Source organism: Sceloporus undulatus, chromosome 2 (genome assembly GCF_019175285.1).
Source record: "Sceloporus undulatus isolate JIND9_A2432 ecotype Alabama chromosome 2, SceUnd_v1.1, whole genome shotgun sequence".
NCBI classification, from domain to species: Eukaryota; Metazoa; Chordata; class Lepidosauria; order Squamata; family Phrynosomatidae; genus Sceloporus; species Sceloporus undulatus.
Window position 1 is genome coordinate 17,482,655 of NC_056523.1, and position 15,546 is coordinate 17,498,200.

At 41.5% G+C, this 15,546-nt stretch overlaps 1 protein-coding gene across 1 annotated transcript in view; it reads right to left on the bottom strand.

Moving 5' to 3' along the window:
* Nucleotides 1-15,546, bottom strand: part of LOC121920280 (valine--tRNA ligase-like) — a 34,402-nt gene that overhangs the window by 1,336 nt on the left and 17,520 nt on the right. The window contains exons 12-28 of the mRNA XM_042447408.1: nucleotides 15,321-15,409; nucleotides 14,527-14,617; nucleotides 13,196-13,320; nucleotides 12,780-12,883; nucleotides 11,105-11,263; nucleotides 9,929-10,019; nucleotides 9,169-9,274; nucleotides 8,287-8,357; nucleotides 8,049-8,177; nucleotides 7,248-7,352; nucleotides 5,216-5,284; nucleotides 4,267-4,345; nucleotides 4,040-4,167; nucleotides 3,309-3,464; nucleotides 2,445-2,654; nucleotides 1,985-2,096; nucleotides 91-266 (exon numbers count right to left, since the gene is read on the bottom strand). Coding sequence (XP_042303342.1) covers nucleotides 91-266; nucleotides 1,985-2,096; nucleotides 2,445-2,654; nucleotides 3,309-3,464; nucleotides 4,040-4,167; nucleotides 4,267-4,345; nucleotides 5,216-5,284; nucleotides 7,248-7,352; nucleotides 8,049-8,177; nucleotides 8,287-8,357; nucleotides 9,169-9,274; nucleotides 9,929-10,019; nucleotides 11,105-11,263; nucleotides 12,780-12,883; nucleotides 13,196-13,320; nucleotides 14,527-14,617; nucleotides 15,321-15,409 — 2,000 coding nt within the window. The remainder of the gene's footprint in view (nucleotides 1-90; nucleotides 267-1,984; nucleotides 2,097-2,444; nucleotides 2,655-3,308; nucleotides 3,465-4,039; nucleotides 4,168-4,266; nucleotides 4,346-5,215; nucleotides 5,285-7,247; nucleotides 7,353-8,048; nucleotides 8,178-8,286; nucleotides 8,358-9,168; nucleotides 9,275-9,928; nucleotides 10,020-11,104; nucleotides 11,264-12,779; nucleotides 12,884-13,195; nucleotides 13,321-14,526; nucleotides 14,618-15,320; nucleotides 15,410-15,546) is intronic.

A 15,546-nucleotide genomic window follows, 5' to 3' on the forward strand; every position in this document is an offset into this window, starting at 1 on the left:
CAGACTGTTTCCCCCAAATTATGGACATATTGACCACACAACTTCCCATCTGCTTGTCAACTTACTACACACGTATGTGCCTTCTGTTACCTTCAGCAAAAGGTGGACTGTGCATTTATCCGAGGCGATAGCAACAGCACAGCCAGAAGGGGGCGCCTTCCCAGGCTCCAGAACCAACACTTGCTTGGAGGAAGAAAGAGTACGGATGTATTCAGAGCACTGGGTAACAGCCCCCACAGTCTCAGAATCCAGACATTGCAAATAACCTGAGAAATGGCAGAAGAGGCAATCAGAGTCAAAGTTAACACTGAATTGTTTTTGTGGGTTTTTCGGGCTATGAGGCCACGTTCTAGAAGAGTTTATTCCTGACGTTTCGCCAGCAGCTGTGGCTGGCATCTTCAGAGAATTGAATTGAATGGATCATCCCCTTCAGGAGCCTTTGTTCCACACAAATACTGGGAATCATGGGGTCCTCCAGCGGTTGTTTGACTGCACCTCTCAGTCTCTTAGGCTGCATAGGCAATGGTGGGAGCTGTAATCCAACAACACCAAAGGGACTGTATAGTTGCCACTCCTGCTCCTTGTAAGCTGCCCTCTACAGCCTTGATTTCCCGCCTAATAACTTCCAAGTTCTATTGAAAGCACCATTTTAATTATTCCATCTTTCTGCCAAAATGTGATGGCAACAACCTGAGAAAAATTCTCTGCCCAGTTATTAAGCAGACTGCTCCCCCTGAAAGATCACCAAAGTCTCAGCCATATTTAGTGTTGTTGCCTTATTTCCAGGCCTGAAACGATACCAGCGGTGCGGTGATGTCTGTGTGGATGCGGTGCATGCGTGACGCCATTGTCCCGTGCTGTGTATGGACATGGCACCTTCAAAATGGCGCCATCCATATGAACTACGGCTGGGAAGCGTGCAGTTGTTTTGGCTTCCGCGCCGTCTGTATCAGGCCTTAATTTCTCTATCATGGCTTCTGGGTCTGATAGTTCCAGTGTCTTCTCTGGGCAGAAAAACATGTCCTAGTCTAAACTCTGGAGATGGGCAGCTAACCTGATCCTTCCTTAAAAGTTATATTTTGATGGTAAGGGAAGGTACACTGGAAGCAAACAAAAGCTTTATGTGAGCTCTTGAACTGAGCACTTGTGAGAGTTTCACCCCTATTGAGGAGAGCAACCAGATGATTGTGCATTCCAGTTTAACACATGTAGTTTGGCAAGTTAATAATTAAAAATATTAACCCTCTACTTTGAATTAAAAATGCAGAAGCCATTTCTACATGTCTCTCAAAACACAAGAAACCTTGAACAGATGTGGTTTTCAGGTTTCGATTTTAATTAACCAAAGGTAAAATTTCAAAAGCATTCTCATCCTGGTTCTCCCCATCCCATTCACAAGGACCCTAGATAAGTAAATGTGGGGCAGTGCTGAATGGGAAACATGGAAGACTTGAGTTCAAACCCTGGATTAGTCGTGAAGCTTGCTCTTTCCATTGAGACCAGTCATGCTCCATCAAGCTGTAAGTCAAAGTGCACAGTCCAGCAAAAAGATCCAATTTCACTGAGCTTTGAAAAGTTACTTTTTTGGATATCCCCCAGAATAAATCAACCACCTTATGTATGTGCATTTAAGTCGCCTGTCAATTTATGGCAACCCTGAGAATTTCATAGGGCTTTCTTAGGTGAGGAATACTCAGCCAGTTCCTTACTCTGAAATATAGCCTACAACACCTGGTATTTGTTGGCAGTCTCCTATTCAAGTACTAACCAGGGATGACTTGGTTAACTTCCAAAATCAAACAGGATCTGGTGCTGTTAGGGTATTTAGTTCATCAGCCAGTTTAACCACTCTGATTTTTACAACAGAACAGCATTTCACCCTCAGAATCAGTCACAGATAACCAGGTTTCTAGTTGGTACTTGGTTTAGTACTGTCCCTTGTAATTTCATAAAAGTCTTCCCTTCTGCCACAGTCACTACTTACAGTCGGCTTTGGTCTTGGTGAGGTTGTAGTCTGCTCGAAGTGAACGCACAGCCTTAATAATATTCAACACAAAGTCAATGGAACAGTCCAGGCTCTCATTTCTCCACCGGTACTGAGATAAGAGGAAAAAATTAATAACTCTCTTGGCTTACAGTACGTTGGACAACTCTGTTTAATACTGAGATCAATAAATCAGAAGGATGCCTTGAGTTAAACTGGCAAATACTCTCACCACTCAGGATCTATTTTCCTGATTTGGTGACAAGGGAAGTACAGCCTTTGTTAAACTGATTAAACAATGTGAATAAAACAAATGTTGGGGGGAAGTATTTGTCTTTTCCTTTTTGTTGCATGCATCTTAAACTTGGTCTCAAAATCTATTTCACATTTATTCAGGAGAACACTCTCCCAGGTGTGACTCTAGGACACCATCTGGCCACAAGCTTGTCACAGCATTTACCTCTTCTGTGCTGGGATAAGGGGTAACACAGATACTGGGAGGGTCCGAGGAAGGACACCGCCGTGGCAACCGCTGGAACAATTCTTCTGTGACAAAGGGCATAAATGGGCTGAGAAGACGAAGTCCAGCATCTAAGCAGGTGTAGAGAATGTTCTGGGCTGTCTGGATAGCCACCTCATCTTGACCAGAAAACACGGGTTTTAGGCACTCCTAAGTGATGAGTTTAAAACAGCTGTAAGGATATGGAGCACTGCCTTAATGCAGCCATATAAAGAAGCCTACAAAAGCCATTACTTTGCAGTGTGGATCTATCTATCTATCCATCCATCCACCCACAAATATACATAAGCCCATTTTTTCACATATATTAATAGCAGTAGAATTCAGAGATATTGTATACTAGTCTGCAATATCAGTATGCAAAGATTTCTTACAGAATAAGCATTCACAGACTTGGTTTGCTTCCTCAAATGTGTGTATAAATGCATCTGAGGAAGTAGACCAAGTCTACAAAAGCTTATGCTACATCTGTTGCTCAGTTAGTCTTAAAGGTGTGACAAGATCCTGTTGCATACAATTATTACTAGAAGAGTAGCATTTACTTCCATGGTGTCCTGGGAGAACAGCAGTCCCTTCCTCTGCAGTTGGGGTGAAAATGGAGGATACTAGCTTGTTAGCAGGCTAATAAAATCCAAAATAAGACTCTAGCCATTACACTAGCTAACTTATATATGAGTGTATTATTGGAGTCATCTTCTTCTTTGCAAAATAAATAAATAAGAATTAACCCTCTGACAGCCCTCAAGAGCATAGATGTTCTGTATCACAAAAGAGGAGAAGGAATGCTTCACACCATCTACTCACCAGGTATACATCACAGAGCTCATAGAGCCAAAAGTTATACACAGCTGTGGTGATGCCAGGGAAGTCGTATGCTTGGAATCCAACATCACATAACTCCACAGCGTGACTCAGGCGACTCAAGATCCACATGTCAATGAGGCTCTCAGAACCACTGGGCTGCAAGAAAGATGTTTTCTGTTAATGATGAACTGCTCCTAGTGTTTCTGATGAGAGGAGAAGATGTGACACTGGGGACTGAGAAGAATTCTCCCTCCGCAGTCTGTGCCAAGTTCACTGTAGGGCTGTCAATACTGCACTGCAGAGTATTTGCAGAATTACCTTTTTTGGAATACAGTGGTACCTCGGGATACGAAATACCCAGGTTACGAATTTTTCGGGATACGAATAAATCCCATAGGGATTTATTGTTTCGGGTTACGAAAGTTTTTTCGGGTTACGAAAAAACTCCGGCGCTGTTTTAAATGGAGCTGCGGCGGAGCCGCGGCTTTTTTCCCCATTAGCGCCTATGGCAATTCGGCTTACGAAGGTTTTTCGGGTTACGAAATTAGCCGCGGAACGAATTAATTTCGTAACCCGAGGCACCACTGTAGAACCATTAGCTTCCTCTAGTCATCTTGGCCAGTGGACTTGCCAGCTAAGAGATTTTGGCAGGCGTATCCCAAAAAGTAACATTTCCAAGGTCTGAGCATTTGGGGAAGAGAACAAAGAGACAATTCCTTGGACAAGCTTACCTCAGGGCTGGGCTGTGGCTGGAATCCCTCCCCAAGGCCACGGATGGCAAATTTGGTTGCATTCCAGAGTTTGTTGCAGAAATGCCGGTAGCCCAGAATCCGGTTCACATCCAGGTTTATATCCCGACCTAAAGGGAGCAGGAGAGGAAAAGGGAGATCAAAAAGCAAGGAAAAGGCAGGCCAAGAGTGAGCAGACAGAAAGTCTCAGATGGAGGTAAGAAAATTACCTTGAGATGTGTAAGCGCAAAGAGCAAACCGGAGTGCATCTGTCCCACATTCAGGGATCCCACTGGGGTAGTCAGATTTCTGTGAAGCAGGCAGAAATATGTATTGCACCCATCTTTTCCAGTAAGTTTCATATATTGCTCCCAATAATCTTCTGTTTTAGTCTTAAAGTGCTCTCCCTTGAAACTTTGTAATTCAGATGAACCTTGACGTTAGTGGGTTTAACTTTCACAGATTTGATTATTCATGTGTTTGCCCCAAATAATTAAATGGGATTTTTTTTTTGGGGGGGTGGAGGGAGTTTTGCAGCCAACTGCAGAAAATCATAGCTGACATGTGTAGACTAGAACATGTAAAGCAAACTAAAAGAAGTTTAGTAAGACTTAAATACATAAAATAATAGTATCCCTGCTTTCCTTTCCACCCCTGGAGCTGTTCACCTTGCCACATCTGATTTCATCTTATCTGGCCAGATCCAAGACAACAAGGCCTAGCATGCCCCATGAAGGCAGGATGGAAGCAGTGCTTAACTTGTGTTAGCTCATAGGGTTAGGAATATAGAATGAGATAAGGTTTGGGGAGCTTAGGGATTTTTGTGTCTCTTCCCACCTCTACAGAGGTCCTGTGAATGTGGACTGCTAACCATACTGCCAATCAAGATGCCAAAACTGTAAGAACATCTTAATTATACTAAATAAATTATAGTCATCCAAATATTACACATTACACATTACACACAGATACTGTACTGCACACACCTATATATGGAGCATATGTTTATTCTATAAAACATATACACAGTAGTATATACCATATTTGTCTTTAAAAGTATTTTGCAATTGTATGTCTCTCTTTGTGTACATGGTGCATTCTACAAAATTCTGACAGTTCTGTCTTCTGTAGCATGTCCAGCATTAGAAAAAAAATTAGCAGTAGGAAATTAAACCATACCTGTCCTTGTTTTGCTCGCTCGATTTCAGCTGGGTCCAAATTGCTGTCTAACAACTGAGTATGTAAGCCCTATAGAAATAGAAAGAGAAAAAAGTTAACTCGTTTACAGGATGGTGCAACAGGAGGCAGCTCAGCAAGGTAAAATCTCAGATAATTCCTCTTTCTTCAGCACTCCCAGTCCCAGGGCTCTCCAATCCCTCCAGTCCCCTTCAAACAACCTGAAGGAGGGAAAGCGGTTACTCCAAAGTCCTGCACACAGGACTGTTTGCTTTCTCTGTAACTCAGCTGCACAAATGCCCTTCCCAGGTCAAATAAAAAGGGGCCAACCAGGTCTGGTATTCTATCTATAGCAACCTCCTCCAATCTGGTACCCTCCAGATGTGCAGGACCCATTATGTATAGGTTGTCTCCTTTATCTGAATGCTTGGGACCAGAACTGTTTTGCATTTTTAAAGATATTGGAATATTTGTATATACATACTGAGATATACTGGAGATGGGACCCAAGTCTAAACATGAAATCCATATATATATAAGGTATATATACACCTTATACTTATAGCCTGAAGATAATTTTATACATATTGAATAATTTTGTGTACAAAACCAAGTTTGTGTACTCTAAAAGCCAAGGTGTGACTATCTCAGGCATCCACATGGACAATTTGGGATTTCAGAGTATTTCAGATCTGAGAATTCTAAATAAGGGAGACTCAACCTGCAGTGTCTATTTTTATAGCTTTGCTGCTGTGATCTTGATTTAGATTTCCTGCATGGCAGGGGGTTGGACTGGATGGCCTTTGCAGTCTCTTTCAGCTCTATGATTCTATGAGCCTATCTATGGCTATTACATTCAAATGTTCTGTCAGTCTGTTTGGAATTGCTTCTAGAGAATCAATTATCACCAGAACCACAGCTGTTGCTTTTGTTAACTTTATTGATACTTCTCTCTTTCCCCAGCAGTAGGACACAAGGAGACTCAATATTGATTGAGGATGGTTTGTGTCTGCTCTTTCCACTGCCCTAAGTGAGAAAGGTGGGCAGACTTCATGTATATGGGATCCACCTTGCTTTTTGTGTGTGTGTATTTTTACTAAACCCCAAAGTCTGCTAATGAGAGTCAGTTGCATAACAGACCCCTGGAGCATTTGTCCATCCACTTGATTTATTAAAGATAACACACAGCTTTCAATACTGAGTGCAGAGCTAAACACATAACCTGCTCAATTAATTCCCCCATTTTAAGGTGGGGAACACGGAAGGCACTGGATAAGCAATGAAGCACAAGGCAATACATGGCAGAGGGTTTGTTTGAATAACAAAGAATAACTAAAGTCTCAACACAAATCAACCAATGCCTCTAGGTCACAAAATATAACTTAATTACATACAATATAACAAAGCAGCTGTACAGCAAACAAAAACTTAGTACATACACTATTGAGAGCAGCTAGATAATAACACCCAATGGATAAAATAACTGTAGCCACTGGATTAAATGACTGATTAGATTTAACCCGTTATTAATAATAACCTTGTGTCTGCCATGTTTATAAAGTTACAAAGTGTGGGCTAGCTATATTTTCTGCTAGTTATTTTTCTAGAGGAATACTCCTACATTGTTTCTTTATTTGACTCATGATTATTTAGATTTGATTTGCACCTTTAATTGCCAGTAATTCTCAAACAAGTACAGCAGCTTTGGTATCATATTGCTTTTGTCTTTTACTCATTAACTCAGTTGAAATTGTGTAAAAATGGGTAACTTTCACAGCCGTATATGTAACTTGACAAATGTAAATACTGCTGGTTTCATTTGTGATGTGGTAAATTTATTAAATATCTGTTAAATTTAGTTAAATTTTATTGTATTTGGTTTCTGTTAAATTTTGCACCTAGTTGGAGTTACATTTTGTTTAATGTGATTATTTTCTATACCAGTCAGCATCTGTGCATTACACTACTGAAGTCTATTGTAGAACTGTCATACAAATGCTTGACCTCACTTGCTGAGAGCAAAACAATCGGTCACCTCCAGTGTGATTCCAGTGATAACATCCAATGGATCGATTACGTTTCCAAGTGATTTGCTCATCTTCCTGCCATGGGCATCCCGAACAACAGCATGAAGGTAAACCTTAAAAGGAACACAGGAAATAAAGAGACATGCCGGGAACAAGCAACTGTCAAATTCATGCATCACAATAAAAAAAGGTTTTTATGAGCTATGGTTTGTTGCTTAAGCCATTAATTGCATGGCAGATAACCAAAGAAATCATGGCTTGTCTTTCCCATTTCTGGTTTGTTTCTTCCTCCCCGCCTCTCTATTTATTATTTTTGCAGTGGGGAAGGAATCATCTCCTATTTCAGGTTAGGCAGCTAGGGAGACAACCAAGGGGCAAGCCACAGATAGATTTGAAGCCATCCATTATATATGCCAAAATGTGTAAAGCAACAACAAATCATAACTCTTTGGCAGAGATAGGTTCACATACCACAAGGCATATTTCAGCAAAGCATAGTTTATTGTAATGTGGAAAAACAGTATCAGTTTTCACACTCTGTCAGCAATATCGGAGAGATTTGCCATTTTGAAGTTAACTGAGTCATTTTAAATATAGTACCCTTCCCCTGATATGTAGGGTAAAGCTTGAAAATGTGATGTACAATAACTTCACATATTTCTATTTGTAGTATTAAAACTACAAATCCCAGGATTCCATAGGATGGCACTATAGCATTTACAGTGGTGTCAAACTGCATTATATCTGCAGTGTAGATGCACTTACTGTCAACAGTGCCAGGGAAGAAAATAATGAAGGTTCTTTCTCACCTCTCTGAATGGCAACTTCCCTGTAAGCTTTAGGCCCAACATAACCATGCGGGCCACCCAGAAGAAGAGAATATCGTGTCCAGTCTCCAGGAGAGTCCCAGGGTAAAAAACCTGGAGGTCTTCACTCTTCTAGGAAGAGAAAAAACAAATTGGAAAAGGTGAATGAGATATGGAACAGAGCAAAGGCCAATGAACACCTCTCCACCCATCTTCACAGCCCAGCTTCAGTCAAGCTTACAGGATTTGGCCACCCGAAAATGGAGAAAGGAAACAGACCAGAGGAGAACCAGGTGTCCAGGACATCCTCATCTGGAAATAGGGTACATGAAACACACAAATCCACTAATTAGAGCACAAAGAATAGGATGATGGCAAAGCACCATTTATTTGATGTTGTGATTATAACTCCCATAACACCCCACTGACCATGGAGGCTAGACCTGTAGGTCAAAGCACGAGAAGAATACTAGGTTGCCTGTCCATGAACTAGAGCGCATATTGGATTTCTTCTTTTTGTTCACAATCAAATCAGCTTTTGATGAAACAGCCTAACCTTTAGCCCTGTCTTAGTAGATAGATAAACCATTTTTAAGTACTGGTATTTTGTAAATTAGTTTGTATTGTTGTTGTTTTTTGTGCTTGTTTATTCATTTTTATGTGCAGTTTTATTATTATTTTTTCACTTACTGTTGTTAACTATTGACATTGACTTATGGCAACTGTATGAATGAAAGACCTCAAAGTTACTCTATACATTGGGCCCTTTCTATATATGGGGGGTCCCCCCGCATATGGGAAAAACCCATGTGAAGATGTAGACACAGTCTACTTCCCTTGGTATATTGATATTCCAAACTAGCACATTTATGTGTCTGAGTCTCAATTCAGCAATCTTTGCTTCTAAAAAGCTGCTTCAGATTAAATGAGATAAAGGTATGTTTATAATAGAGAAAATAAATTAACTATGGTGTCACTTTACATACCATGTTAATCAGTACAAACGTGTAAAGCACTAAGTCCCTGAGGTGTGAGGACTCCTGTCAAGGTGACAAGTGACAACAACTACTACTGCCTCACAACCCCCTTGTTAATTCCCCTCCTTAGTCTCCACAGGTTGTACCTTGCCGGAGGGAGATTTTGTCTGGGGTCACTCTGAAGACTTTAGCTGCTTTCTCTTTTGCTTCCTGCTCGCTTCGGCCACTAACCCAATATTTGCCATCTGTATCCTAGGAAAAAGCCCACAGATTATATAAAAATAGCTCTCTGCTGTATCCAGAAATAAGTCCAACCTTTACACTCATCTGCGCTATTGACCAATAAAAATGACAGGAGATGAATGCCTGAGAGCTAGATCATCAATATATTACAATTATTTAAAATTTGCATACTAGAACAATTCCAGCAGTTTACTTACAGAATAACATTTCATCAATATAAGCCATCAGACACTGCCCATGTGTACTCAACTTTATCTTGTCTTAAGTCTGAGCTCCAAATGAGATATGAATATGGAAGATAGGGTTGGAAGGCTATTTGTTTTATTGCTCTTTCAAGAACGAGGATTTTGGCCAATCCTTTTACCTCACTATTTGCACTAGTCTACAATTCATGACATTATCAACACTTTATGTCAATTAGGATACAATGGTTTAAAGTGGAGGGGAGGAATACAGACTTTGGGCTGCATGTGGCTCTCAATCTCTCTAAACCCTGGACTCCCACCTCACAATCAGGTGGGGGGGAAATCCCCAAAGACCAAAAATACTGCTCAGCAAGCCCTCAGTGACAGCTAGGTTTCTGTCTCTATATCCCAAATAGTTTTCACATTTCATTTCCTTGGCTGTAGAGCCCCTACCATCACAATAGGTCCCTGATCCTACCTCTCCAGGTGGCACAGAGGGATCATTGACAGTCACAAAATAGGCTGGAATACGATGGCCCCACCACAGCTGCCGAGAAATGCACCAGTCCCTAGAGTTGAAGCAGATAGAAGAAAAAACTCATAAAGACCTACACTGGAAGATAGTACAATTTCTGGTAAATTTAAAATGCAATTTGATACCACTGCAGAAATAATGCTATTGAGACCACTTTAAGTGCTGTAGTGCCATCCTATAGAATCCTGAGATTTGTAGTTTCGTAGCACCCTGTGGTAGAGAAGGCCACAGATGCTGGCGAAACATCAGGAAGAAACTCTGCTAGAACATGGCCACATAGCCCGAAAAACCCACAAAAAACTATGGATGCCAGCCATGAAAGCCTTCAACTTCACTAATGCACACAGTTATGAAAGTAGAGGAACAAAACTACCGATGAATAATTTTTGTAACTTAGTAAGTAAAATAAGTGAATGCAACAAATGAGATGAGAAACAACACAGAACACATTCTAAACACCATTTGGAATAAACATCATGCATTTCTAAACCAAAACAAGCTGGAATGATGTAATCTGGACTTAATTGTATACACATAGAATTTTCCCCCCAGCCCCCAAATTTCTAACTTTTTTAGTTGTTTCATCACAAAGAAGATATCTAAGTGAATTTAGCATCTGTGTGTGTTAGATTACAGTGTTATTTGACTGTCTCTAGTTAAATGGCAGTGCATTCTTATTATTAAATTTTTCTTTCACTTTATCAGCCTTAATAGTGAAGGCAGGTGCCAAGTATTAATATCTATCTAGCCAAAATAGGTCCACTGGGATCCAAGAGGGGATATTGGCATGGCCAGAAAAAATAAGGATAACTAGCCAGGGATGTATCAAGACTGTAGAATTAAAGCAGTTTCACATCACTTTAACTGTCATGGTTCCATCCTGTGGAATCCTGGGGTTTGTAGTTTGGTGAGGTATTCTGCCTTGTCTGTAAGGGAGTTTTGGTGCCTGGCAAACTACAAATCCAAGGATTCTGTAAAATAGAGTCATGGCAGTAAAAGTAGTGGCAACCTTCTTTAATTCTGTAGTGTAGACCCTAGGATACTGAACAGTATATACTCCCTTTTCTTCTTCTCCCAAACATATATTCTGTAACACTGCAGGCATTAAGAGACTCTCACCGGATATTGTCCATCCAATTGAACCAGGTTTTGAGATGGAAGTCTGGTACAATGCGCAGGTCCCCTCGGCGCACTGCCTCGGCTGCTCCTCGTGCCATTGTGTCACAGCGCACATACCACTGGGGCTTCAGCAATGGCTCCACCACATCTTTGGAGCGACTGTAGTCACCAGGAAGAAAAATAGCGCTGAATTAGCTCATGCCAAGGAATGCAGACAAGACTGGCAGCTCACAAGAGTGATTCCCCTCTTTCAGGAAGCCCATCCTCCAACTTGCAATGTTGTTTCTTCCGCTATTTTTGCATCTTCTCAGTTCTGATTTATAGATAATCCCCTGTGTGCTAAAATAATGAGACACTAGGAGCACATTGGTGTAACCTATGTAATCCTGGGATATGTAGTTTGGTGTACCCTCCATATCTCACAAAACTACAAAGCCCAGGATTCCTTAGGTTGAAGCCATGGTAGTTAAAATGCTATCAAGGTGCTATGAATGAATAGTGTTAACGAGCTCTAAATACTGACTTGCTGTTGTATGTTTTCAAGTTGTTTCTGACTTATGGAAACCGTAAGGGGAACCTGTCATGGGGTTTTCTTGGCAAGATTTGTTTAGAGGAGGTTTGCCATTGCCTTCCTGAGGCTGAGAGTGTGTGGCTTGCCCAAGGTCACCCAGTGGGTTTTATGGCTAAGCTGGGAATCGAACCCTGATCTCCAGAGTCATAGCCCAGCTCTCAAACCACTACGCCATGCTGGCTCTTGGTAAGTGCTGACTTACTAAGTTTCAATTGAATAACTGTATCTACTGCACCCCCTTAACAACTATGTGCTCATCAGAGCTTATCTGAGTAGGCATGCCTGATGGAGATGAAAGGCCCTTTCAATGACTGGTTCACAGGCTCCGGAACTTCCTCCTCAGGGGCCTAGAATGCTTCTATCTTTGTTGTCCTTCCAATGGCTGACAAAGACTTTTATATTTTGGCCAACTACATAAAACAGACAGTTTTTAAAGAAAAGTCTTTCAGAAAGGGTCTGTACATTTTAAAGTTTCAGTGCATATTTTGTTTTTAGTGTTACAGAATGTTGTTGTTGTGTGCCTTCAAGTTGTTTCCAACGTATGGTGACCTTGAACATGCTATCACAGGGTTTCCCGGGCTAAGAGTGTGTAACTCGCTCAAGGTCTCCCAGTGGGTTTCCATGATGGAGTATGGAATAGAACTTTGATCTCCACAGTCCTAGTCCAATTCTCCAACCACTTCACCACACTGGCTCCAGTCTCACAGACACTTTTCTTATATTTTGACATTTTTATATATTTTTTTATCTTTACTATATCCATTTTAAATTCTGATTCGGGGGAGGAGGAGTGGCATATACATAAAGTGAGTGAAAGAGCAAGCAACTGGACTGAGACATATATGATTTAATTGCACATTAACATTACAGCTCTCTTTGGACAAGTGTTATGTGTGCATGCAGACATTAGTATACAGGTATTGCATCACTGGAAAGCCCTTATAGCTAGATGACACTAACTAGATGGTGTGACCTCTCCATGCAGGAAGTGTCATTCCAAAGGTGGTAATAAGACTCTCTCACTTTCTACAGAAGAGACCGAGCCAACAAGAATACAGGTTAGCGACTCAAATTCAGGTTCTCTAGCTTGCAACCTCTCCTCACCTGCAAACTGGTACCACCATGGGGTTGTCCTTCACCTCTCTGAACAGTGTCTTTTCTTTCAAAGCTTCCAGCACTGCTTTACGAGCATCAAATCGCTTCATTCCCTGAATGGAAGAAGAGAGGGAAGGATGAGAATTAAGCATCCATAAGATGGAAAGGCTTGCATCAGTCACTGAGCCAGTGGTTCATAACATCTGACTGTCCCAATTCCTTGGACTTCAACTCTGAGAAGCCCCAGCCAATGTTCAGGGATTTTGGGAACTGAAGTCCAAAACATTTGGAGGATCAATGCTAAGAACCACTGACAAATCCCACTGCTGAAATGTTCCTAAGGAAAATCTCATCCTAAACCCTAAAGTCAGAGAACAAGCATCAAGAGATCCTCTATCACTACCCCAGATGCATCCCACTGATACCAAGAAGGGAGGGGGCACATTGATGAGATAGCCGTCCTCATCAAAAATGGTGATGAAGTTGAGCCCATGTCGCAAGCCGACCTCATAGTCATTCTGATCATGGGCTGGTGTGATTTTCACTGCACCTGAAAGTGATAAAAGAAGAAGAGGGTCATTTTAATCCAGGATTCCTGTCAAGGGAGCAAAGAAGGGCATATCCAGATCAAGTATAAGCTCTCTGGTGCTGTTACTCAATTACCTTCTTTGTCTCTGCTACACAAATGAAGACACAAAGTAGACAAGGTACTCCTCCCACCCTTCCACTGGAAGGCTCTTCTAGGTTAACATTGTGTCCCTCTCCCCTTTCTGTGGAAGCCTCTGCTTTCGCCACTGCCAAACTACAGAATTAATGCAGTTTGACACTGCTTTAACTGTCACAGCTCCATCCTATGGAATACTAGGATTTATAGTTTGTTGTGATACCAGAGCGCTCTGACAGAGAAAGCTAAATATCTCACAAAATTACAAGCCCCAGAATCCCATAGCACTGAGCCATGATAGTTAAAGTGGTGTCAAACTGCATCAATTCTGCAGTACAGATATAGTCTCAATTACCAATAGACATCCGTTCATCCATTTTGGTTCACACCATTTTATTATACTTCCAGTGTTTGACTCCTGCCCACACCTATCTTCCTCTTTAAAGCAGGGATGGGGAGCACACAATTTGCAGACCACATCTGTTATCCATGCACATGTTTGATGCCACTGCTGTATTTTTGCTTAAACAACTACCACAGCCAAAATTGTAGCCACCAAACGTTGGTACTAATGCTAACTTCCTCACCCTCAAAAAAAAAAAAAAAACCCTATTGGTTTTTGCTTTCCCTTTTAGAAAGGAAGATGCTAAAATTGCAGAGTAGCAGAACTTTGTTGTACAAGAAGGCACACTGGCACCCTGTGAACCGTGAAGATCTGATTCAGTGAGTGCAGTAGCCAGCCATCAAATTCCAAGGGCAGCAAGCATGCAGTTCCCCACTATAGAATTACCTAGCCCTGCTTTAACGTTGCCCCCTCACTGCCACTTCAATCTTTGGCTTCACCCAAAATTTCACTTTTTTCCCCAAGTCTCTTTCTACTTATTTTTTCCCCCTCATTCAGCTATGTATATGCATATACCTACACACCCACATACACATGTGCACATTCACACATCCTGGATACTCTTTTGAGCTGAATCATCTCAAGGTAACTCTCCTAACAGGTGGAAGCAATCCACACTCAGAAGAGTTGTTATTTTTAAAATCAAGGCACACAAAGCTGTGTCTGCTAGACAGTGATCCCAAACGTACCAGTTCCAAATTCCATGTCTACAAAGTCATCGCACACAATAGGCAAGAGCCGTTCAGTGAAAGGGTGAAGGACACTCCGACCATGCAAGTGCTAGGAGAAGAAAAGGATTACTGCAGTTTACCCATGCTGAGAAACAACACCTTTAAAAAGACAACATCTGTGTTTCAATCTATTACTCCTTCTTCAATTCTTCTGTAAACTTTCCTTCCATGATTACACCCCACCAGGTAAGCACTCTATTCTATCTCATACTGTCGTGTACTGGAACTCGTGTCCTAGTTTTATTCCACCAGCATTGCTCCTGCAACTTCAAGTGGCCTATTGGGCAAAACAGGTTGACTATAGTTGGCCCTCCATATTCACAGATTCTGCATCTACAGATTCAACTAACTATGGTTTGAAAATACTAACACCGAAAAATATTCCAGAGAGCTAACCTTGATTTTCCTGTTTTGTATAAGGGACACCATTTTACTACATCACTGTATATAATGTGAATTGAACATCCACAGATGTTGGTGTCCACATAGGGCCCTGGAACCAAACCACAGTGGATAATGAGGGCCCACTGTAACTGTTTGTTGAAGTGTTCCAAGAACATGACTTCTAGTAGAAGACCCATGCACCATTCTTTGCAAAGAATGAGTCAGGACCTACTAACTGCATCTGGGAAGGCAGGAAAGGAAGACTTCACCTGTAGCCATTCCATCGACATCAGAAAGACCACAAGGTCACCATCCCTGATGTAATTCATAAGTGTTCCACCTGTATCTTTATTGTTAGAGTTCCTCACCTGGTACCGGGGATCCTGAGGATGTACTGCAACAGCTGTGTCCCCCAGCATCGTCTCAATACGGGTTGTAGCCACCACTACTTCTTCATCTAGGAAGAAAACAATGGGTGAAAGAAGCCACAATTAAGGGTGCATCTACACTGTAGAAATAATGCAGCCTGACATCACTTTAACTGCCATGGCTCCATCCTACAGGATCCCAGGATTTGACATTTTGTGAGGCACC